The sequence below is a fragment of the Selaginella moellendorffii genome, unplaced genomic scaffold (assembly GCF_000143415.4).
Source record: "Selaginella moellendorffii unplaced genomic scaffold, v1.0 SELMOscaffold_1, whole genome shotgun sequence".
Classification (NCBI taxonomy): Eukaryota; Viridiplantae; Streptophyta; class Lycopodiopsida; order Selaginellales; family Selaginellaceae; genus Selaginella; species Selaginella moellendorffii.
Genome location: NW_003314262.1, coordinates 4,101,092 through 4,125,388, shown reverse-complemented (window position 1 = coordinate 4,125,388; position 24,297 = coordinate 4,101,092). Strand labels below are relative to the sequence as shown.

Sequence of the window (24,297 nt, the reverse complement as noted above, 5' to 3'; positions counted from 1 at the left end):
AGAATATTCTTAAAACCCAAATATCCCATTTACACAAAAGAACTTAAGCACCAGTTTTTGTACATGGAGCACTCAAACAAGAGTAGAAGGCACATACATCTAAAAGTTGGCAGTAGCAGCAGACTCTCTTTCTCTCTCTCTCTTTTTTTGTTTTCGTCTCGCTCGTTCTTCGTTCGTTCTACACCACCTAAGAATCATCTTCTTCTTGGGCTTGTGTCTCTCGAGATGTTGCCATCGATTAAACCTGGAAAGTTGTCCCTTGTGAAACTTACCACGCAAAAATCATACAGTGCTCGTAAGGAGGACACGGGGTTAGAGATCCGAGGCGGCCCCCTTGGTGGAGATCGCGGGCGGCGACGACGAATCCTGGTGGTCCGAGAGCTTGGACGCATCCCTCGTCGACGGCTCCTCCTCCACAACAGCGCTCTTGCCGAGGGCGCCCTGCGTCAGCTTCTCCACCTCCGCCGGCGACAGGATGCGAATGTTGCGAACCATGTTACAAAACTCCCTGCGCGAAAAAAAGTCAAGCAAGTGTCCTTGTCAGCCAAGTAAAGAGACTGGAAACTGAAAGATAGAGAAACAAAGAAAAAGGAGAGACGGAGAGATGGGAGGGATAAGGATACTTACTGCCAAGGGTCGTCACCCACAAGCAGCATGTCGCCTTCGTTATCGGTGTAAACAACTTGCCAACCGCTGTCGGGGTCATCCAGTGCATTGTCCAGTCCAAACAACTGTTGTAGCTCTAGAAGCAGCTCCGAGTAGCAACTGAACTTGGACAAGTCGACGGCACGGCCAACAGCAGCGCCTTGTAAGTGCACCTGACACACACCCAAAACAGCAGTTAGTTTCGTCACGCCAGCAGAGCCTGTTGAAGCTTCGTACCTTCGTGCAAGTTCTCAGCGACCAAGCTGAGGCTGGCCTCGAGGCACACCGCTCGTGCTCGAGGCTCCCATTTCCAGCCGACGGCCCGGCTCTGCCCGAACACCTCGTCATCTGTTCTCCGCCCCTCGAAGGATTCAACCTCGCCTCCTCGGGGTTCCTGCTGGCCGCTGGCGGCGACTTTTCGATCAGAGAGAAGCCGAATATCTTGCAGCTGTGCTCGCGGGGTTCGTGATCTGGGTTGGAATCTATATGCATGCGCTCGGTCGTCATTTCCGACTTTGAAAACTGCATAGATAGCGTCGTGTCGGCTGCAACGTAGGCCTGTGCATCTGTTTGTGTTGGCCCCAGAGGTGAGAGCCAAGAACTATCCCGCACCACGCCGTGGTTTGTCGGCCTCGGTGTAGAAAGGTGCAGGTCTGCAGCGTCACCTTGCTGATACGGTGAGAAAGATGATAGCCTCGGGCTCAGTTGGACCTGAGAATTGCTTGCGTCGAAGTGGCAGCTCTTCTGGTCCCTTAGCTGCTGCAGACAATGCCTCAGCTGCTGGTGCATCTCAACGTTGCTGGAATCCATATGCCGTCCAGCGGGGGCAATAATATTTCCGAACATATCCATCACTGGTGCATCTGCCGTCCGCAACTGTATCCAGCTTTCACCTTTAAGATCGTCTCGGTTGTATGGCCAAACAGCAAACGGGGACGATCCTCGGAGTCCTTCCTCCTCTTTGGAGGGCATACCCAGCGCATGACTTCCTTGCAAGGCCCTCATATGCATCGCTTGGGCAGAATCTGAGTTGTTCTTGCCTGTCGGAAATTCGTTGGCTGGAGTGTTCGGCCGGAACTTTTTCACCCTTTGCGTGGTAGGAGGGTTGGCAACGTTGGGTGCTATAAACGGCTCGATTTCCCATGGCGATACTCTCTCCTGTCTTTCATTTGCGGTCTGCTCATCCCAGCCAACCTGTATAACTCCGATGTAAGTATCTAGCTGCGAGCTAAATCAAGCATACCTGCAAACAGCGCCACTTGGAGTTGATCCATCTATCCGAGTCGATATCTCCCACCCCAGTTATAGTTCCCATATATCTAGAACAAAATATCGTCCATCAATGTGTCATACGGAAAAGTGACAGCTTACCGTCGCTCGGATGACTCCTCCGTTTCGAACCTCATCTTAAATCGCATCCCGACAGACAAGTTGTGAGTAAAAGCCTTGACATACTTGTGGTAAGGGACAACGAACTCCGCAGGACTTGCTCTGCATATGGAAAACAAGTGAGATGTCTGTTCAGTCGAGTCGATTTTCATCAACAAACCGTGGGTTGTAGAAGATCGTGAACATAGTCTTTGTTGAAACTGCATGGGCGGCTGCAGCAAGAACACCCAAGTGCATGCTATGGCTGGATAACAAGGATGACGATGTAACGCTGTTTTGCTGCCTTACGGCACGCCGAACTCCAATCCGTAGCTCTCCATTGTCTCCCCTGCACACGACCATGTCAGTCAGAGCCAGACATCATGGCCTGATACAATGCATACCTCAGGAAGAGCACTGCGTCGCCAGCTACAAGTTTCTTCTGGCTGACGAACACGCTCCAGCCGGTGGTAAGCAAATGCCTCCTTGGCTGTCCTCGGTAGATGTGCCTGAATTTCCATTCCACACCGTGCAAGTCCTTGGCCACCAGCTCCTGAGCTGGAGGCGACTGCTGATAATCCTGAAAAGGGAACCAGGTGGTCAGTAAGCACTATCAAACCGAGTAGACAGTTCGAGCTTACTAGAGGAGGTAGGCACTCCTCCGCTGCCCTCCGTGGCACCGAAAACCCTCCGTGCGTGCTTGTGTCCGAGGACGTCAAGTTCTTGCAGAACATGGACAGCTTCCTCTTTGGACACGGTGATAGCTCATCTTCGGTATCAATCGACTGATCTCCTTGCTGTAAGGAATTCGTAAGCAACCGGCTTTGAAACCATGGAAAACTACCTCGTTCTCGGGAACTAGTGTCATCTGAGCAAAAACCTCGTCAGTCTCACGGTCCGCCTACGAGGAGAAAGAAGAAGAAGATCGATCAGAACGTGAAACCGGAAGACCAGGGTGACCAACTTACTCCCAGCGTTAAGTTTAGAAGTCGGCAGTAAATCTGGGAGGGGAGATTGTAATGCGGCATTTGCATATCCGCGCTCTGATTTGTGGATGCCGCTACCTGCAAAACAATCATCAAGACTTTAGTGCGCGTCCTCTGAGCCTACCAAACAATGGTGCACCTGTTCTATGTGACCCTGAGGGAAATAAACCACCCGATCTCCTACACGGGGGAGGCACACAAGTGGCCCTGCGCATGCATGCCATACCTCCGAGTCTAGTGCATTAGTGTTTCCTGCGAGGAGAAAAGGGGAGAGAGGTGTTAGGCAGACAAGCTTTAAAACTTGACGGGATTTATAAACGCTCACGGGAGAGATCTCTATCTCCCCGTCAATGGCGAGCTTTAAAACCTTTGCTTACCATGATTGGGCTGTGGACGCTGAGGAGTAGGGCGGTGCATCATCGTCCCTAGCTGCCCATACGTTTGCGAAGAGGACAACATCGCCTTCTACGAGCCAAGCCGCTCGTAACACATCCTTGTCCCAAATCCAAGCCCCTGCGACGAAGAAAATTCCATCGTGAGTCGGCTGATACGAAATCTTGAGACAAGGATGCCAATGCTTGACAGAAATCTCACAGAGACTCCAAGCCAGACTCCAAGCCAGACAAGCCAGACAAGACCAGATCGATGGAAGGGCAGGAAAGAGAGCGTCACAAAGACAACGTCGAGAAAGGGGATGCGTTCCTACACGAAATTTCCAAGCCATTCCACCCAAATCACAAGCAGCTAGCGCTAGAATCACAAGAAAACCCCGAAATTTCAGGGAATTTCCGAGCCGCGCGTCTACCTTTGCCCGAGAAATCCAACAAGAACGCACAACCCCGCCTAATCCCCTCCAAGAACACGATATTCCGAGCCCCTGCCCGTCCCTAGCGCCCAGCCGTGGAGCGCAACCCCTCCTCGCCGCGAAACCCTAGCCCAAGGCGCTTAGAGGGAGGCGCTGAGCGACGAAAAGGAGTCCATCGCCAAGCCGGGAGCTCGCCCACCTATTGCTTGCAATTGGGTGTGAAGTTTTAACTAGCGCCGTCAAAAGCCCCCGCAAACGCCGTTAAGGTCACCTAGGACTCCGTTAAGGTATCCCGCCGCGAGGGGATTACTTTTAAATCAGGTCTAAAGAAAGGGCACTAAAAGGATAAAGGGAGGGATCGCCACCGTCCAACATGGGTATGGTTGTTACGGATGTCCCAACTGACGTGGCGGGCACATGACGTGGCAGAAAGATCACCGCGCGGTGGCCCACTTATGCCGCCACGCCACCGCGCCCATGGTGGGGATGTCCATGCGGCACCCGGCACAAGTGGGGACCACTTGGAGCTCACACACGGGGGGGCCATGGTGGGGGCCACATCGCAGGAACTGGGGGAATATACCTGGGCCTGCTGAGCCAATGGTGGGTCGGTTGGGGGGCATGTCTCCTTGCTTGCTTCTGGTCTGTTTTCCTTGGAGCCCACAATATACACCTTGTTTTAATCTAGGTACGTCTCTTACTTTTTCCACAGAATATGCTTGGGAATGTTCTATGGAATGTTCGGCGGCATCTATTTCACTTTTCACAAAGTAACAAAGTAACTTGCTGCGATCGAGCTGGTTGGTGAGATAGCTCTGTGTGAGGGTTTTGATTTCCAATTGTACTTTGTGGGCATTTTGTGGATAAGGCGCGTGTGTGTGTGTGAGAGAGAGTAAGACCAATTGTCAAAAGGAGAGAAGTGTTGCAATGTTGTGCAATTGGAGGATGGAATCTTTAAGACAACATACAAACAACAATAACAAGCTCACATTTGCTCATCTTTATTCTTTATTTTTTTTTTCCTTTTATTTTCCTCTATATAACGCTATGTTCCAGCTTTGGAGGTTTATGTTTCTTGCAGAGTTATTGACTTTTATAAAAATTATTTGAATACTCGCTTTAGCGAGGGATTCCCCGACATTGCTTAGCAAGTAATGATGCCATTCCAAATAATTCACGGGCTAATGCTTCCCGCTTTGCAGGCGGTGGTCACTGGTGATTATGATAGCCCAAATTCCCCCCCACACAGAATCAAGCCACCTCAATCACCCAAACTCTTACGCCTTGGAGTTTCGATCGGGTCGCTGTTCTCGCAGAGGAATCAAAATCTCACGCCACACACGCAAGAAATCACCCTCACACACGAGCACCTGACCAGGGATAAAAATTACCCCCCAAGCCTTTCCACCTCGCTAAAGGGCAAAAGCGCAAATATTCCACCCGCGATTCCCCGCCGTCGTACGGTGGCCGCCCCGCCGCCGGCCGTACGCGCCCATTTCCACCCCCGGCTCGAACCGGGGACCACCGCCGGCCATCGTCATCAAAAGCCGTCCCGAGAACCTGGCAAAGCAATGGGGGGCGTTGTACCGTGGTACATACACACTGGCCATGGCCAGCTATAATACACGTTATACTAATGCCCTAGAACGATACAATTCTTCTTGCGTTGCGTGAGGCCACAGCGCAATTGCATTGACGACGACCCTCAAGTGTGGTGAAAGGAAGGGCCTCTTTTTTTTCACCTGGAGCGTTTTTACTTATGACGAGTCTACGTTGGCTAGTAGTTACTGGCGCCAGCTACAATGTATTCCCGGCCGTACAGGTCAGGTCTAAGTCTACGTAGCCGGTGGCTAGCCGTGAAATGATCCCGGCGCCAACGTGGTATGCAAGTAATTGTGGCTCGTAGCTATAGGTATTTAGCAGGGACAAAACTCACAAAAGTCTCCACCACCTGGCAAACAAAATTAGGGCATGCAAAGATGCGCGCGGCGTTATAAAAACCAATATGAACGGGGGCACATTTGTAGTGCAGCAAGCAAGATCTGCATCCGGATGATTTTAGGGCTTTAAAATACGAATATGTTGACCTGGTTGTTGCCCCCCGTGCCCCTGGCACTGCCACCACCTTTGCATTCTCGCTTTCACAATCAGCAGAATTGAAGAAACAGTCTAGTCCAGAAAAAAGGAGGGACACGACACTCCCAACTTTGACAAGGATCGACTTAGAGAGCGAGGAAAAAAAAAAGGAGTTTATTTCTATCATCTGGGTTTAGGGCTCGGTCCCCGATGCCGCTGTATGGATCAATCAGGCCGATGAATGCCTGCTGCTGCTTCTCCAGCAACAAAAACAACCCTAAAAAACGAAAAAAAAAAAGAGAGAAGAGAAGGTCTCTGTGGTCTCTCTCTCTCTCCTTCCACTCGCATTCTCTCAAAGCGAATGTCCCACAAACAAGATTAAAAAAAAAGGTTACTCCTCCGTCTCTCTCTCTCTCTCTCTCTCTCTCTCTCTCTCTGTGGATCCACACAATAATTCTTTGAAAATTTCTCCTGTCTGTGTGTTCTTGGCTAGACAAGGCTGTCGACAGGCCCCAGACAAGAGCCCAGACCCTGTAGAGTACGGGGCGACAACATAAACTATACGCTCGCCCCAGTTCAATGTATGTCCGTACACAACATTTTAGGGCAAAAGGGCGGGCGAACAAATTTGGTCGGCAAATCAAGACAAGCAACTTTTCCAAAGATCAGGAGAGAGATTTTCGCCACGCAAGCATGAGACCAACCCCACGTTGGAAACATGAGACCCGGATTCCTCTCGCGGTACACCTGGGCGGGGAATATACTGCATTTTTGCTACGGCATGAATGAGAAAACAAGCGCGCACGTAAAGAGCTTCACGTAAGAACCGGGAGATCTTACCCGAGTGAGTGACATGGTAATTTCTGGTTAACTTGATTCTCTCTCTTTCTCTCCATACGGAGTGCTACGGCGTACAGAAGCTTGTGCCCAGGCCAGCTATGGCGACTCTACGGGCGGGCAGTGCCGCAGTGGTAAGTAACGGTACGGGCAGCGAAGTAAAAAAGTGAAAAAATGGCCGTCCGTTCGTGAATCGTGAAACCGTAGCTAGGCCAAGGGCCACTTTTCACCTCGGGCAGAGAGGTGACATAACAGGGACCTGTTACTATAACGAGGATGGAACGGAGGAGGAAAGTTTCTATAACAGGGGTCCGTCGATCCCTCTTACTTACGCCACGAATTAAAGTCCACGCTCTTATCTTTTTCTTTCTTGGATTTGGATCTCTTTCTCTCACGAATCTCCTCGGCTTTGGCGCTCTTGAAGCTAGAGAGAAGAGCTCACGAACGAGACGACACTATAGACCGAACGAGACGAATCATTTAATCGCAAGCTAGCGCTCGCTTGTGAGCATCGAATCGATGAAGCCAGCAAGAGTCAGCGACCCCAGTGCGCGATCCAGTAGCAGCAGCCACACCCATGCTCTCTCTGACGAGATCTCGAGGAGAGAACATCAAGAATCCTGTGGAAGAAGCTGACAAGAGAGCGCTGGCGCTGGCGCTGGCCTGCACAACCTGGAGCTCTGGATGGAAGCTAGAGAGCACAGTGCATTTGTTGCTAGCACGCTTGAGCTCTAGAGCGAGCGAAGCCCAAGCTTTATTCACTGGCATGGCTGCACACTTAACTAAGATGATCCAGTTGGAGAGAGACGAAGGACGCTTGCTTGATTATCTTGGAAGCGATGGTTTTCCAGCGTTTTTAAGTAGAAGTTGGCGGAGGCGATCGAGGAACCACCATGCCTGCCAAGATCGAGCAAAGTTACGAGACATGTCTGCAGACAGAGAAATGTCAATACCTCCGCAGGAGTATCCCGGGGGAGCGCTGACGGTGCGCAGCGCACACTTCATGGGGATCTCCAGCGCCGCTTTCAAGTTGAAGGGAACGTTGGCGGTGGCCGCGGCGCTCCTGGCCGAGAGGAGAACCTGGCACAGGCAGTCGGCGTCGTGGAACTTTTGGAGCGCGGCGCAGCATGCCGGGCTGGGCATGGCGCTCTCGCTCATCGTCGCCGACTGGCAGCTCAGGACGCTCATGAAGCTGTTGCACGGCGGTTGCTGGTCCGGGTCAGCTGAAGCGGAAGCCGCGAGAGCAGCAACGACGAAAAACGCTTTCAACACCGTCGTCACGGTCTTTTGATCCATTCCCTCCGGCTCCAAAACTCTAGACACTGCAACAACGAAAGAACAAGTGAGAAGCAGAAAGAGCGTCCTGAATCCATTGAATCCATTTAAAGCTTACATGAAAGCCGAGATCTACGCACCGGCGTGCCGCTCGAGAAAAAAAGAATGAAAAAACAGAAACAACGATCTCTCGCGCTCTCGATTCCCAAGCACACCCAAGGCTATTTATACAAGAAGCTTACTCCATGCTTACGCTCGCCGGGCCATTGAATGCGCAGATATTGCAAGGCAATCACAAGTCTCCTGTGGTGACGCACTCCACGGACTCCGGTCGTCTTTGCGCAGCCTGTAAGCGAGCGCTGCTCGAGACGAATGGAAATAAACCGGAATAACTCGGAATCCATGAGCTTATCTCGCAATGCGGAGCCGACTTTCAAGCCGAGTAATAAGCTCTTGTGTCTCTTCTACATCTCTTGAAAATTGTTTGCGAAAAAAGGGGCCTGTCATTTCGCTTTGTCGAGGACATGTTAAAACCAGAAAAGCTATATCCAGTGACTGTAGACACCTTCTCTTCCGTTAGCTGAGCAACATCCCCCGTAAACCATTCGACAATTTCGATCCAATCCAGCCTTCTGAACTTTACTCACATCTAAAAGCCAAGGATTTTGTCCGAGGTCGCAAAACTTTTTGAGCTTTATTGGAACCAAGGAATCTATCGGGATTCTTCAAATTGTTATAACTAAAGGTCAACTGTAGTCAACACAAGTCAACTATGTAAATGAAAAAGGAAAAATAAAAATCATTTTATTGTCTTAAAAGTAATTCTATTTTTAAAAATAAAAGTTCCCAAAAAATTCTCAGAGGTAATAGCCTCTTTAAACCCATCCTTTTCATGGATTGTATGGCGCGAACACCACGACGGAGTTGTGCCCTCCAAACCCAAACGAATTCGAGATGGCTGTGACGAGCAATTTGTCAGTCGCATCCGTCCTAAAAAGCAAATGATTTTTTCTATGAGCTTACCAACATTCACTTCGTGCTGCTTTTTTACGTTCGCTACTCTATCGAAGTTTACAGATGGCTCGGGATCCTGCAAAGGAAACAGATTTGTCTCAGTAAAACAATCCAGGACTCGGGAAAGTTTTGAGCTTCTTACAAACTGGTTGATTGTTGGGTGGAGCCAACCAGTAGTGATCGCTTTGATCACTGCTATTGCTTCCATACCTCCAGCAGCACCAAGACAGTGTCCAATCATAGACTGTTTTTCGTGAGATGTTAGAACTCAATCAAGCTGTAAACTCCATACCTTTGTCGCATTGATCTTGATGTCGCTGGATTCGCTAAACACCTTTTTGATGGCATTAATCTCCGCGAGATCACCGACCACCGTCGACGTCGCGTGAGCATTGATGTAGTTCACCTACGCGCGCACACAATAGTAGTTGAAGGAAAAAAGAAGAAAGTCACGCAAAATACGCGATGTCTTACCTCCTCTGGAGACAGTCCGGCGTCTTCAAGACTTTTCTCTATGCAAGTCGACACTCCCAGTCCGTCGGCACGAGGATCGGTCATGTGGTGCGCATCACAAGTCACTGCACACGCCCGAAGTACTCCGCAAAAATATGAGCGCCTCGCTTCTGTGCGTGTTCAAGGCTTTCCATTACCTGTACGGAGTGGTCATTACATTAGCTCAAGCAAAGACGAGATATTAAGAAACACGTACCAGGACGCCCGCGCCTTCACCCATGACAAATCCTTCACGACCTTTGTCCCACGGCCGGGACACGGTTTGAGGCTCGTCGTTCCTTTGAGAGAGAGCTCTGCAAGCTACGAATCCCCCAAGACCAACTGGAATAATGGCTGCCTCGGTGCCTCCGGCAATCATGATATCGGCCTCGCCCCTTCGGATTGAGTTCCCGGCAGCATAGAAGCAGTAGTTCGAGGTAGCACAAGCCGTCGAAATGGAATAGTTCGGCCCCATAAGTCCCAGCTCGATAGCCAGCATCGCAGAAGCCATGTTGGTAATCGAGTAAGGAATGAAAAATGGAGTGATCTTCCTGTAGCCCCTCTCGATCAGTGACTGGACACCATCCGAGAAGACACTGAGTCCTCCCATTCCGGAACCGACTAGAACACCAACTCGTTGCTTGTCAACCTGCAAGTTCTCATGAGAAAAACTTAGCTTTAGTAGAGTTGGCTTTCGAGTTACCTTATCCAGGTTTTCCCCTCCTAGTCCAGCGTGCTCGAGGGCCTTCTTGCCACCAACAATGCCGTATCTAAGACAATCGTCCAGGCGGCGGTCATTCTTGCCATCGATGTAGCCTTTGGCCGAGAAATCCCGGATTTGTGCCGCGAACTTGGTAGGGAATTGTGAGGCATCGAAGCGATCGATGGGAGCCACTCCACTCACTCCTTCCAAGAGCTTGTCGTAGTACTTGTCGGTATCGCTGCCAAACACGGACACCAGTCCCATGCCCGTGATCACGACCCGCTTCTTTGGATCCGTCTCGCGCTTGGGAGCTGCCGTCGCTGCCGCCGAGGCCACTGCCCGGGGCGAGGGCGAGCATTGCCTGTGACCTGCGAGGAATCGCGATCACGAATCATGTAGATCGCGCAAGAACGAGGAATGCCGGCTGCCAAAATCTAAAAGGCGGTCGGATATTTCGAGCAGAGAGCTTACCGATCCGGAGATTCTTCGTCGAATCGAGCGCCGGGAATCTAAGAGCGGCAATCTCCGACGGCGCCGAGAGCATCTCCGATCGCTGAAGCATCGAGGGAGCAGTAGCGGCGGCGGCGGCGTGGTGGAGCGCCATGTCTCCAAAGGCTTCGTAAAACCCTATTTCCTGTTAGCACTACACTGGCATTCCAGAATGCCAGCGATGGATTGGATCGAAAGTGAGAGAGCCTCTCTTCTATAAGGAAATAGCTATGGCATGCGTATAAACCCAAAAATTTCTGGATCGTCCACGTGGCGGTACCAGCGTGGGAGGATCCGCTGCCCTCTCTTTGCATGATGTCGTTGCATGGTCAAATCCAGGTAAAAAACTTTAGAATCTTCCAGGTAGCAATAATCGAAGCTAGCAACAAAATGATACATTTTGGGCTTAACCTTAAGGAGCAACATAAGATTGAAAGCTAGGCTGCCAAGATCTCTAACAATCCCACCAGAGATCCTCAACATCATTATTTTATTGTTTACATTGAACTGTAAGTTATAGTGTCCCAGTAGAGAACAAACTAGAGGATTGTTTGCTTATGCCTAGATTGAAAACAGTGCATGGCTAGGTATGACAATATTGATTATTGTAAGTAATTTGAAATAAATAAGGTTTATATTTTTGGTTTGCTTAAGCAAACCTATATGGTAGTGAATATACTTCGAATATGTTTGGATATTTTAGGATATTTACCATCTAGTGGTTCTTTTTTTAGATTAATCTTGTATTTATAAAATATAAATATATTTATAATTTATAAACTTTCTTAAACACTTTTTAGTATATTCTATTTTATTCTACCATCTAATGGCTGATATGCAATAAGATTATTCTTGTGTTTATAAATTACAAACATGCTTATAATTATAAAATTTTATTTGATCAATTGGATTAATAAATAGGAATAACACTACCATTAAGCAAACCAAGTGTTGCTACATGTAATGCATAGTAATTGTTTTTTATTTTCTTAATATTTAACTAAGAGTTTGTTAACATGTAACTACTAAAACATGAGATCTTACAAAAGCATATTAAATATTAAAATTTTATAAAATTCATATTTTTAATATGAAGTTAATATATAATATTTAATTTTGTGAGTGCATGGAATATAGAAAAGGAATACAGAAATGTGCATATCAATTAGCCCAAAAACCCTAGCTTATATACAGGAGCGAGTGGTCCGGATTGAAACCAATCCGACGGCTACCAAAATCCCACTATGCTATTATTAGTATATGGCATCGTAGCCGTACACTTGGCCCTCACATCATCCCCCCCTCTCAGGATAATGGAAGACCATCAGGGTTCTCTTGTAGACGGGCTGGGATCTGGAGGAACATCAGGAGGAGGCATCGGCGGATCTGTAGATGGTATTAACTGCTCCTGATCCCTTTGTATGAAGCGTTTCAACCGCTGCACATGCACAATCTCTGGAGGATCGGCCTGTTGGACGTCATGCCGAACCTCATAAACTTGTGGTCCAACTTGCCGCAACACCCGATATGGTCCTTTCTACTGTGCAAGGAGCCCCTTAGATAAACCACATACTGTAAGATGGGGAAAACGGACTAACACCAAATCATCCACTTTGTACTCCGCAGGTGGACAATGACGAGAGTTGTAGCGCCGTTGTTGTCCCACTTGTACGTGGCCTAAGTGTTGGGCAGACTCCGCTCGGACAAGTGGAAGAATGCTTATCAAATATTGATCCCATGACCTAGCATCCGCAGCTCGTGGCAATCGCGAAGGTAAACCCAGCTCCGTTGGTAATATTAGATCATGACCATATAGGAGTTTATATGGTGAAGCACCAACAGAACTCTGCACCCCAGTGACATATGCATACCGAAGAGACGGCAAATAACCATCCCAATCCGAATGCTGAAAGTTCACATACTTCGCAATCATCCCCTTGAACGTCCGAACGAGCCGTTCCACCAGACCGTCTGATTGTGGATGATAAGCACTCGTGAAAGTGTGGCGAATCCCCAACCGAGACGTCAAAACATGAAACGCCTCAGCCATAAAAGTGGGACCATTATCCGAAAGAATCCGCTCTGGACAAGAATGCTGGAACACCACTCGATTGAGGAGGAAGTATCCAACAGCAATTGCAGAGGCACTAGCAAGAGCACCAACTTCCACCCAACAAGTCAAATAGTCAGAAGCAATAATAACATACTCATTGCTAGCAGTTGACCGTGGAAAAGGTCCCATAAGATCAAACGCCACTAATTCAAACGGACGGGAAACTACAATTGACTCCAACTGTCCTTCTGCAGTCCGAGGGGGAATATTACAAGCTTGGCACCAAACGCAGCTACGCACATACTGGATAATATCACATCGCATCTCCGGCCAATAGAAAGACTTGCGTAGCTTCTCGATTACATGACGATGTCCCATATGCCCACCTAGAACAGGAGAATCATGGTAGGCATGGAGAAACCGCGGAATAAAGATAGAAGGCACCACCAGCCGTAAATGATCATCAGGATCTGTCCCCACAAAATAAAGAAGGCCACCTTCAAGACGATATTGAGAATGTAAATGCCGGAAAGGCAAGTCATCAGCAAGTGTTGCAGGATTCTCAAACCCATCTCGAAGCCTTCGAATCCATGGCTCAATCTTTTGAGCCTCGCGAACCTCATCAAGCGAAGGTAGATCTTGCTCTGCACCTTGTGGACACTGAACGTCAAGTATAGCAACCGCCGACGGCACAGAATCCTCGTCTAGAAAATCCACAGATGCTGGAACGACAGGCTCGTCAGAAACATGAGAAGAGAATGAAGAAGGAAAAGGAGCTCAAGAAAGGGCATCAGCATCAGCCATAGAACTCCCTGGGAGGTGAACAATATCAAAATCATATATCTGAAGCTTTAAATCCCATCGAGCAATACGACCAACCATGTTCTTTCGCTTTAATAATGAAGTAACAGCAGCATGGTCACCTTCAAGTAACGTCCGAGAACCATGTAGATATGCATGAAGTTTCTCGAAACCCCAAACTACTGCTAAACACTCCTTCTCTGTCGTGGAGTAATTCATCTCCGCTAGTTGTAATGTACGGCTTATATATGTAATGGGATGACGCTGACTAGGCACATGTAAGCTCCTGAGTTTGGACTTCCCGGGAGGTCACCCAGCCCAGTACTATTCAAACCCAAGGACGCTTAACCCCAAATATCCCAAGACCCTTAACCGATTGGAAAAGGGGGTGCACTCTTATTCATGGGCCCTTTCCCTCTATATTTGAACCCTATGGACCGTCTCTCGAGTCGTTCTCTTTGGTTGCTTACAATCCACCACGCTTCCCTGCAAGTTCACGCCCTCGTGAACGGAAGCTAAGAGCCGAGCCCAGCGGGAGCAAACTGGACCAGCCAGATGTCAATCAACATGTGGTGGGATTCCCCTAGCCAACCAACAGAGTCGGATTCCCCTAGCCAACCAACAGAGTCGGACCCGAGACCGCTCTGATACCAAATGTAAGCTCCTGAGTTTGGACTTCCCGGGAGGTCACCCAGCCCAGTACTATTCAAACCCAAGGACGCTTAACCCCAAATATCCCAAGACCCTTAACCGATTGGAAAAGGGGGTGCACTCTTATTCATGGGCCCTTTCCCTCTATATTTGAACCCTATGGACCGTCTCTCGAGTCGTTCTCTTTGGTTGCTTACAGCACACTCGAGTTCTCTTGCATTAACACACCTCCAAGACCAATGTCAGAAGCATCCACGTGCAAAATAAAAGGTCGAGTGTAGTCAGGATATGCCAAAACCGGAGGAGTTGTCAATAACTTTTTCAGATCCCCAAACGCTCACTCACAATCCGGAGACCAGATGAAAGATGATGTTGATGACTTCAGCAACGCTCGCAATGGTGCAATGCGATCAGAAAGATGATCCACAAAACGCCCGAGATACTACACCTTGCCCAAGAAGCGCTGCACATCATTCACACACTTCGGAGTAGGGAACTTTAGAACAGCCACAAGTTTGTCAGGATCAACTTGCAAACCCTCACGAGAAATACGGTACCCAAGATAAGTTGTGTCCTTGGATCCAAACACGCACTTTGACCGCTTCAGCTTTAAACCAACGTCACGTAGCCGATCCAACACTTTACAAACATCACGAACATGCTCCTCCCACGTCCCCTCCGAGTGGATCAAGACATCATCAATGAAGTCAGCAGTCACCTCCGGCATATTGCAAAGAACCTCATCCATCATCCATTGAAAAGTTGCTGGAGCATTGTTCAAACCAAATGGCATCACCAAGAACTCATACAAACCAAATGGTGTACGAAAAACAATCTTAGGAATATCTTCTTCGGCCATCGGTACTTGCTAGTACCCTGAAGCAAGATCTATCTTGGTGAACCAACGACTTCGCCCCAGACGATCCAAGAGATCAGCAGTGTGAGGAAGAGGGTACACATCCGGGATCGTTACGTCGTTTAACGGACGATAGTCGATGCAGAAACGAATACTCCCATCAGGCTTCGTCACAAGATGAAGTTCACATGCCCAAGGACTTCGTGACTTCCGAATAACACCCTTCTCCAACATCTCCTGGACATTTGCACGTAAAATCTTGATCTCCTTTGGTGACCGACGACGAATAGGAACCTTGATTGGACGAGCATCCCCAATTGGAATCGGATGACGTGTAGCAATCTTGGCTCCAGACGATAGGTCAAAGTCAAAGAGATCAGAATACTCCTTCATGAGCCTGTCAACTGCTACAACACAAAGATCGTCGGAGGGATCGGAAAAGGGAAGAGCAAAACAAGATGGAAACACAGGAGGAAATAGTGGGGGAACAAAAGTAATAGAAGCAGAGGTGGAAGTAGAGGGACGAAGAGGTACGGATGTGAGAGGAATGGAGGAAACATAAGGAAGTATGAGACAAGGGGGAGAAGCCTCAAAGTCACACTTGGCATGATTGCGCTGCAACCAATCCATACAAAGAATGAGGTCAAAAGCTTGACTCGGCACCACCCGCAACGACTGCAACTCAAGCTCGAGATCGCCCACACGCACAACCAGGTCTACCTCATCCCGTGCACATGCATGTGTACGGCCATTGCCATAAAGAATGAAAACTGGTTCCGCTACACGACACAAGTGTAGATGACAACGTGTGGCAACAGGTTGAGCAATAGAAGATAAACTCGAACCTGTATCAACCAACACAGAGAGAATAATAGGAGGCCTCTTGTTATAAAGATGAGCTTGGAAAGTAAACACTGGATGAACTGGTGCCGAGTGAACCCCTTGATGATACTCCCAAAAAAAAGATGGAGGGGTCACTGACTTATTCGCGCAAGGTCCCTCCATTACTCGCGCGACTCCTCGTTTCCCGGATTCATCTCGGTGTCCAAACCTTCCACTGCAGCAGCACCAATGGGACGTTGTTGACGCCAAGGTCTCCACCCAGGAAATGGAGGTTGCCAATCCGGAAAGCGCCGATAACGCCGATAAGTATGACCAACTTCATCACACGCCCAGCAACAAACATCACGGCCACGACCACATCCTTGTCCTTGTCCTTGGACTCGAGTAGCAGCAACATCAACCTCCATGGGAAGAGGACCATCACTCATAGAAAGTGGAGTGGAAGGACGTGTAGCGAGAAGTGGAAGAGGCGATGTCTCATAACGTTGTGCCAAGCGAAGAGCATCGTCAAGGGTGGCAGGAGCAAGTGCATGCACAAGGCCGACAAGATCTTGACGAAGTGCTGGCCACAACATTCCTAGCTTGATCCGCTCCGACATATTGGGCTCCGCACGAAGCAAAAGACTTTGGAAACGAACGCCAAATTGCATCACCAACTCAGATGGCCCTTGGCGAAGACGATGCAATTGTTGGAAGGCATCATCACAATCGTCAGCATGTCCGAAGGCGCGTTTGAAGACGCCCGGAAGAACACTCCAATCCTCACGAGTGGCTGCACTCAATCCATTGTACCACTGCAATGCCGTCCCTTGGAGACACGTGGGAAACTCACGTAAACGTCGAGCATCATCCCAAGAATGATATGTGGCAATCACTGTGAAGTGATCGAACCAATGGTACACATCATCCCCGGGATTCCCACGAAAGAACTCTGGCCTAACTCGAGGATTGGCACCAAGAGCAGGAGGAGTTGGACCACGTGCCGTGAATGCCGCCATCAATTGAGTTTGGTTGTTCAATTGCAAGCGTATAGCATCAAGCAATTGGACCAACTGTTGCTCGAGAGTCAAAGGAGGAGATTGCTGATCTGCCATGGAGACGAATGAAAAAGAAAGAGCAAAAGAAGAAAAATGACAAAAGGCTAGAAGGAAATGGTAGATCTAGACAATGCAAAAAGCTAGATCTAAACCAAAATCCTGAAAGGAAAGAACAAAAAGAAGAAAATGGAAAAAGCTAGATCTAGACAATGCAAAAGCTAGATTTAAACCAAAATCCTAAATCCAAGCACTCCTCAGGGACAATCAAAGGTGCCCCTCACCTCCACCAATGTGAGTGCATGGAATATGGAAAGGGAATACAGAAATGTGCATTTCAATTAGCCCAAAAACCCTAGCTTATATACAAGAGCGAGTGGTCCAGATTGAAATTAATCCGACGGCTACCAAAATCCCACTATGCTAATATTAGTATACGGCATTGTAGCCGTACACTTGGCCCTCACAATTTGTATTTTATTATTTATACTTAATATAGGAGATAGTAAACTTGGTGTGCTTTATATCTGATTTCTGTTATGTTTTGGTCAATGTTTCAAATCAAACAAACTAAGTAAATTAGGCATATGCATTTAAGAATTTTTATGAAAATAACATTTAATCATCTTATCAAATTTTATATTTTTCATATATTGATTTTTTTATATTTCTTTATAGATTGATTCTATATTCATTTGTAATAACAATAATTATTTTGAAGATTAAAAAATTTATTTGCATAATATATTTTATATTTTAAGCACATGGAATATGGAAATGGAATACAGAAATAAACATATTTATTAGCTATACGAGTAAGTGGTTTAGATTGAAACCAATTCGATAGCTATTAAAATTCCATAAAACTAATATTAATTTACAACTATTAATATTAGTGTATAACATCACAGTTGTACATTTGGATCTCATATCATTTGGTCTTTTTGAAAGGATACAAGGTAGCCAACATTCTTTGGTTAATACAGTAGGATCTAGAGGAACATTAGGAAAAGGCACTGGTGGATTTATAGCTAATGCTAGTTATTCCTAATCCTTTTGTACAAAGTGATAATGTCTGGAGGATTGACATGTTGAATATTATACTGAACTTCATAAACTTGCAGTTCAACTTGCCATAACATCCAATACAGTCCCTTCCATTGAACAAAGAGCCCCTTAAACAAATTACGTATTATAAGGTTAAAAAAACACACTAACACCAAGACATTTATTTTATACTCCATAGGTGGACAATGATAGGAGTTATAATGTTTTTATTGTCCCACTTGTATACAACTCAAGTGTTCAATAGACTCCACTTAGACAAGTGGAAAAATATTCATAAAATACTGATCTTAAGATTTAGCATTGGTAGCTTGTAGCAATCACAAAGGTAAATTCAACTCTATTGGTAATATCGGATCATGACCATATAAGAGTTTATATAAAAAAGCACTAACAAAACTCTGTACCTCTATGATATATATATACTAAAAAAATGGCAAATAACCATCTTAATCCAAATGCTAAAAGTTCATATACTTCACGATCATCCCTTTGAACAAGCCATTTTATCAAACCATCTATATGTGGATGATAAACACTTGTAAAAGTGTGATATATCCCTAGCCAAGATGTTAAAATGTGAAATGCCTTATCTATAAATGCGAGACCATTATCTGAGAGAATCCACTCTAAATAGAAATGTTAGAACACCATTTAATTGAGGAAGAAGTATCTAACAATAGTTGTAAACACATTAAACACAATAGTTATCTCTAGCATATCATAGAAAACCTCATCCATCATCTACTAGAAAGTCATTAAAGCATTGTTCAAATTGAATGGCATTATTATCAACATTAAATGAACTTGTGCCAAGTGAACCCTTTAATAGTACTCCCAAAAGAAGGATGGAAGGGTTATTGATTTATATGTGCAAGGATCCCCCACTATTCACATAATTGTTTATTTCCCGAAAGAATCTCTATGTCAAAACTTTCCACAGTAACAACACAAATAAAAAATTGTTGACGCAAAAGCCTCCACCCAGGAAATGGAGGATGTCAATCTGGAAAATACCAACAATGCTGATACGTGTGACTAACTTCATTACACGTTTAGTAGTGCACATCACGGCTATGACCATATCTTTGTGTTTGTCCTTGAACACAAACAGCAACAACATCGACCTCCATCAAAACAAGACCATCTCCCATAGAAAGTGGAGCTGAAAGATATGTAATAAAAAGTGAAAAAAGCAATGCTTCATAGTATTGTGCTAATCGAAAAATATCATCAAAGGTGGCTAAAGCAAGTGCATGCATAAAGTCCACAAAATTTTGACAAAGTGCTAGCTACAACATTCTCAACTTGATTCGCTCCAATATATTTGGCTTTACATGAAGAAAGAGCTTTAGAAGCAAATACCAAATTGCATCACTAATTTAATTGGCCCTTGATGAAGATGATATGATTGTTAAAAAGCATCATCACAATTGAAAACATGTCCAAATGTATGCTTGAAGATGTCTGGGAGAATATTCTAACCTGCATGAGTGGCTACACTCAAACTATTGTACCACTGCAATGCCACTTGGAGATATGTGAGAAACTCATATAAATGCCAAACATCATCCTAAAAATGATATGTGATAATTATTGTAAAGTGATCAAATCAATGGTACATATCATCCCTAGGATTCTTATTTTGGATAAACACAAGGATTAGCAATAAAAATAGAAGGAGTTGTACCACATGCCATAAATATTATTATCAACTAAGTTTAATTGTTTAATTCTATCTACATAATATCAAACAATTGCACCAACTACTACTTCAAAGTCAAAAGAGGAGGAGGTTACTATTTTGCTATGAAGATGAATAAAAAAAGAATATTAAAAGAGAAGAAAATGGAAAAATTACAAGGGAAGTATGATTTAGATAATGCAAAAGTTAAATCTAAACCAAAAGATTAAATCCAAGCATTTCTTAGGAATAATTAAAGCTGCTTTATGTGATGGATAAAATATGGAAATGGAATACAAAAATGTGTACATTAATTAACCCAAAAACCATAGCTTATATACAAGAGCAAGAGGTATGAATTGAATCAATATAACAGCTATCAAAATCCCATTATGCTAATTTTAGTGTATGGTCATTAATATTAGTATACAACATTATAGCAATATAATCAGAACTTACAATATATATTTTTGAGAGGACACCTTACTTAAATTATAAAAAAAACTTTATGTATCATACAATTTTTAACTAAATTTAAAAAAGTTCTAGTCATTATATTTTTTTATAAATTTTACACCTTTTTAAATGAAAGATAAAAACAACAGTTTTTCAAAAAACAATCTTTCTTAACTCTAGATCCTTTAAGTTTAGGTTATTATAAACTGTTAAATGTTAATTTTAATATGTTATTAACTAATTAATCTAGTTAAACTTAATACCTATTTGTTACTAAATATGAACAAACTCTTAATTAAACTTTTACAAACTTAATTAATTTAAAAAATTTATTTCAAGCCGTTTCCTTTTATTACTTATATATTTTATTTTGTAAAGTAGCATAGTAAATTATTTTTCACTTTTCAAAATAATATGAAATTTAAAACAAATTATATTATTTATTCTTACATTTTTGTCAAGTTAATAATTTGTAGAAGGATGTGAACATTAAAATTAGATTCAATTCCATGTAAAATTAAATCGTATAAAATAAGTATAGTGAAGATGACTCTTTCGCTAATTCTCGCCACAAGGCTGTTCCAGTAGCGACAGAAGATTAAAAGCCTGGCCGCCAAGATTGATGCCTCTAACAATCCCACCATGCGCGACTTTGATCCTATGACAAAGGAGCAAAATCGCGTCCCACAGTGCGGTTCGTCCCTGGAGAAACACTCTTTCAGAGAAGCGATAAAAATGGAAGAGAGCTTGTTTACCTGAAGCGAGAATTGCAGCTTCTTGTCCCAGTAGAGAGCAAACACGGGAGGACTTTGCTTGCCGACGGCTAGAATACACGCACCAGCATGTAACACTGGAGGAGCGCTTGATAAGACTGCCACATACTTGTCTGGAAACCGCTCCTTTTGTGGAAGGCTGGCGACAAAGAGTGGATTGTTGCCTGACTGAGTGCTCGGGTGAGATGTTGGATCGACGTGCAGCATCCACTGTGGGTGTTCCAGCAGCGCACAGAAAAGGTAGACCAAGAGGTGAGCGTCTGTTGGAAGTTCCAAGCTCCAGCGCTTCGTGGACTTGTCGTAAACTTCGCCCGTTCCAGCAAACTCGTACTTCCTGACACAAGTGCCTTCGGCTAGCTCTGGAAGATGAACATATTTCACGCATTCGTCAAAACTGAAGAAAGAAAAAAAAAACAGAAAGAGAAGCGAGTACCTCGCAGACGTTGGACCGTATAATCTGATCTCACACTGCTCTGGGGGAGAAGTCCTTTCACCCATTCGCCTTTTACAAGAGCACGCAATCGTTGATGCTCAGTGACGGCATCGAGGCACGCTTGCAGTAAAGGATTCACATCCTGTTCGTTCGGAACCTTCAACCCGAAAATAGATGGTGCTGCGTGACACGAGCATTGTTAGAGAGACGTTCAGCCTTCGTCAACTCAAAAACTTACTCGGCGTGGAGCTTTTAGCGTTTAGCAGATATGCACGAAACTGATGAATAAGCGCGTCCTCGTCTGGAGCAAATGTCGTGAGCCATTCCTGTGCACTCCCATCCATTCCAGGACTGCTGTTGCTATTGCGTTTACCCTCGATCGGACTGATTGCCAAGGAAAAACTAAGTGTCGCCGCTGTCTCCATAACCTGTAACGTCATAAAAGCATTGTCATGCCATGAAAACCAATACTGCTCGCTACCTGTAGATGGCTCCTGTCGATCTTGTAGAGCAGTGGCGCAAGCAGAACGTCCGAAATCCATTGTCTGAGACCGTCTCTCCACTGCTCGATATCAGGCCACAAACCCAGCTTTTTAAAGCCATCTGTTGCCTGCTCGATTGTGAAAGGAGCAGGAAGATCACCTTCTGCCTTCTTTGGCGAAACACCCGACTTTTGAGAACTTGGCGAGACCCTTACGGCTCGTACCGGTGTCCCTGCAGTTGCTGGAGAGCGAGGTGTAGTGCTCATCACGTTTGGACCGGAGCCGGCACCTAGAACTCGTATTGGCGATGGCGTAACTGGACCACCCTGTGGAGTGCTGCCTGCTCTCCCTGAAGACTCGACCATTCTAGTTCCCACGTCCGAGAGAAAACTCTCAAGCTCCTCCTCAGTCCGAATCTCATCGTTCCTGTACTTGAGCGTCCACGGAAGAAAACTCGAGTCTGGAGAAGAAGCCACCGATGGTGTGTATGGAAATGTACTCACTTGCACTGGTGTTGCTGGAGACGCAGCCCCGAGAGCTTGGCCACTTCCTTTCACTCCGCCTTTGAACAGCGGAGGATGGATCGGGAACATCGTGCTTGGAGAAACCGCGGTCGGAGATTTGGCAGTCTTTGGCGGCGGCAGTGCTGTTCTTGAGCTTCGCCTTCCAAGTAGCATCTCTTGCCGTGGTGTCAGTGGCGATGAAATCTGGGAAGATGACTTGAAAACGAAGTAGCCTTCCTCGGAAGAAAAAATGGCCTTCAAGAACGCGGACAATGCACCGAGGAAGACGAGCGTAAGAACGACTTGGCAAAGTCTCACGGTAGTTTCTACGTTAGTTTTTTGTTCCATCAGTACCAAGGAGATAGAAAAGATAGAAAGATCTTACTTGCGAAGAGATACGTGAGCCCAACAAGCCGCATTGTGTCTTTGATCGTCTCCTTCCTAACAGTGTGAGCATTAGAACCCAGCCAGGAACCCTAGAGCCCACTCACCGGTAAGAAATCGAGAGCAATCCCCAAGTGGAAACGAGGAAAACAAGCGCGATAATCGCTGGCGGCGAGCTCCTCCTCGATCCTTGCGCATCCAGCGCCGAGGCGATCGCCGCATTCTGGTAGACTCCAAACCTGTGTTGTCTCGCCGCCGGAGATGGAGCGGAGCTCTCCTCCGCCATAGCTTGCCCTAATCGTTTTGGCGCGAAAATTAGAAAAAACCCTCGCAAGTATAAACCCTAGCGCGATTGGCTATGGCGGAGAAGGAGCTCCTTCGCCGGTTTCTCGAGTTCCAGGAGCGGCGAGCAACGATCTACACGGAGCTCCAGAGGTAATGCTATATCTTTGCTTGCGCCGTCTCGATCGTAGTTGATCGGTGGAAATTCTTGCGATTTCGTCCGAGCAGTGACACTCTAGCTACTGGCCAGGGGTTTTGCAGATTATCTTCGTTCTAATGCGGAGCTCGCTTACAAGGAGCTTTGCGGCAGAGTGACAGTGGAATTTAATGAGTGTTCCAGACAGGCAATCAATCCCTCCATCCACAAAGTTCCTTTTTTCCTCTTCCTTGGAAATTCTTAATTTTTGTGTTCTTGTCATGTGCCATGCTGCCAAAATCCTTAGGTGCTTGAAATCGAAGCTGCGTTGCGAGATCCTGCGTGCTCTAGGGAGGACCTCGCGGTGTTATTGCAGGCCGTGCAGTCTCACGAGAAGAAAAAGCTCCAGATGGTAAAGTAGACAAAGAGCTTTCTTTTTGTTTCACAGTTTTGATTGCTTTCAAGTTTTTGTTTCTGCATGCCTCGCCAGAAATCCCTCCCGAGCTTTGTTTCCATTCCACTTCCAGGCTTAAGTTTTGGTCTCTTAAAAGCTTCGTTTTTATCTTTTCTGTTTTTCTTTCGAACTTTCTTTGAATGCTTTAAAAGTTCCTCGCTACAAATCCTTCCTTTGTTTCCATTCTCCCAGGTTTTAGTTTTGTTCTCTTAAAAGCTTTCTACACTTTTCTTTCGGGTGAATTAATGCTTTGCTCTTGCAGACTGCGACTCTCCAGATCTTGAAACGAGCAGGCCACCCCAGCGAGCGTCAAGCCACCGATCAAAGGCGAGTCGCTCCACCTGAGGCGTGTAACTTGTGTTGCACCCCGGCAGAGCTGGATGGTGCCATCTCCGGCCTGGAGGAGTGTCAAGCCGAGGCCGAGTACCTGGCCGCTCATAAAGAAGCTGTGACATCCCTGCAAGAGGCCGTGCTTGCCATCAATGAGCTCGTGGAGACTGTAAGATCTGAGATGGACGAGGAGTGAGTGGTCGAGCACAAAAAAGAGGAAAAAAAACTCTTCTTTCAGGGATTTATAGTGGTAGGCAGCTCGTTTCGATCGCTTAGCTACTTTGATATTTCCATTCTCGCAGATCAATCGATCGATCGCTAAGTTTTGGAGTAGCGACAGTCCATCCGATAGACAAGCCTTGATCCGTTTAGTTGAGTGGAGCTTTC

At 46.1% G+C, this 24,297-nt stretch overlaps 3 protein-coding genes and 1 pseudogene across 3 annotated transcripts; 1 reads left to right on the top strand and 3 right to left on the bottom strand.

Annotated features, from left to right (window-relative positions):
• Positions 1-6: 6 nt before the first annotated feature.
• LOC9658215 (auxin response factor 25) lies at positions 7-4,067 on the bottom strand. The gene is made up of 13 exons (XM_002961583.2): positions 3,805-4,067; positions 3,377-3,512; positions 3,139-3,251; positions 2,982-3,077; positions 2,858-2,914; positions 2,655-2,810; positions 2,418-2,593; positions 2,195-2,362; positions 2,017-2,136; positions 1,889-1,964; positions 883-1,839; positions 628-818; positions 7-508 (listed from the first exon to the last, which is right to left on the bottom strand). Exons 2-13 carry the CDS (start codon positions 3,456-3,458, stop codon positions 313-315), a joined length of 2,388 nt encoding a protein of 795 aa, XP_002961629.1. The 5' UTR covers positions 3,459-3,512; positions 3,805-4,067; the 3' UTR covers positions 7-312.
• Positions 4,068-8,790: 4,723 nt separating this feature from the next.
• On the bottom strand, positions 8,791-10,919 carry LOC9658213 (annotated as a pseudogene).
• A 9,692-nt stretch (positions 10,920-20,611) lies between these two features.
• On the bottom strand, positions 20,612-23,043 carry LOC9630710 (transmembrane protein 209). Its single transcript, XM_024679133.1, has 7 exons — positions 22,816-23,043; positions 22,710-22,765; positions 21,821-22,650; positions 21,578-21,767; positions 21,340-21,519; positions 20,889-21,265; positions 20,612-20,835 (listed from the first exon to the last, which is right to left on the bottom strand). The coding sequence occupies exons 1-7, from the start codon at positions 22,992-22,994 to the stop codon at positions 20,692-20,694; spliced, it is 1,956 nt and encodes a 651-aa protein (XP_024534901.1). The 5' UTR covers positions 22,995-23,043; the 3' UTR covers positions 20,612-20,691.
• LOC9630709 lies at positions 23,020-24,243 on the top strand. Its single transcript, XM_024679208.1, has 4 exons — positions 23,020-23,143; positions 23,241-23,334; positions 23,434-23,538; positions 23,843-24,243. The coding sequence occupies exons 1-4, from the start codon at positions 23,067-23,069 to the stop codon at positions 24,104-24,106; spliced, it is 540 nt and encodes a 179-aa protein (XP_024534976.1). The 5' UTR covers positions 23,020-23,066; the 3' UTR covers positions 24,107-24,243.
• The last annotated feature ends 54 nt before the right edge of the window (positions 24,244-24,297 follow it).

Bases quoted from the DNA above. Each gene is read 5' to 3' on its own strand.
- LOC9658215 (XM_002961583.2), bottom strand. From the start codon at position 3,458: ATGTTGTCCTCTTCGCAAACGTATGGGCAGCTAGGGACGATGATGCAC. The intron at 3,078-3,138 runs GTGCACCATTGT...ATTGTTTTGCAG, and splicing joins CTCAGGGTCACATAGAACAG to GTAGCGGCATCCACAAATCA. The intron at 1,965-2,016 runs GTAAGCTGTCAC...ATTTTGTTCTAG, and splicing joins GAGGAGTCATCCGAGCGACG to ATATATGGGAACTATAACTG.
- LOC9630710 (XM_024679133.1), bottom strand. From the start codon at position 22,994: ATGGCGGAGGAGAGCTCCGCTCCATCTCCGGCGGCGAGACAACACAGG. The intron at 22,651-22,709 runs GTAAGATCTTTC...AAACTAACGTAG, and splicing joins GCTCACGTATCTCTTCGCAA to AAACTACCGTGAGACTTTGC. The intron at 21,266-21,339 runs GTACTCGCTTCT...TTCATCTTCCAG, and splicing joins TACGGTCCAACGTCTGCGAG to AGCTAGCCGAAGGCACTTGT.
- LOC9630709 (XM_024679208.1), top strand. From the start codon at position 23,067: ATGGCGGAGAAGGAGCTCCTTCGCCGGTTTCTCGAGTTCCAGGAGCGG. The intron at 23,144-23,240 runs GTAATGCTATAT...GCTACTGGCCAG, and splicing joins ATCTACACGGAGCTCCAGAG to GGGTTTTGCAGATTATCTTC. The intron at 23,539-23,842 runs GTAAAGTAGACA...TTGCTCTTGCAG, and splicing joins AGAAGAAAAAGCTCCAGATG to ACTGCGACTCTCCAGATCTT.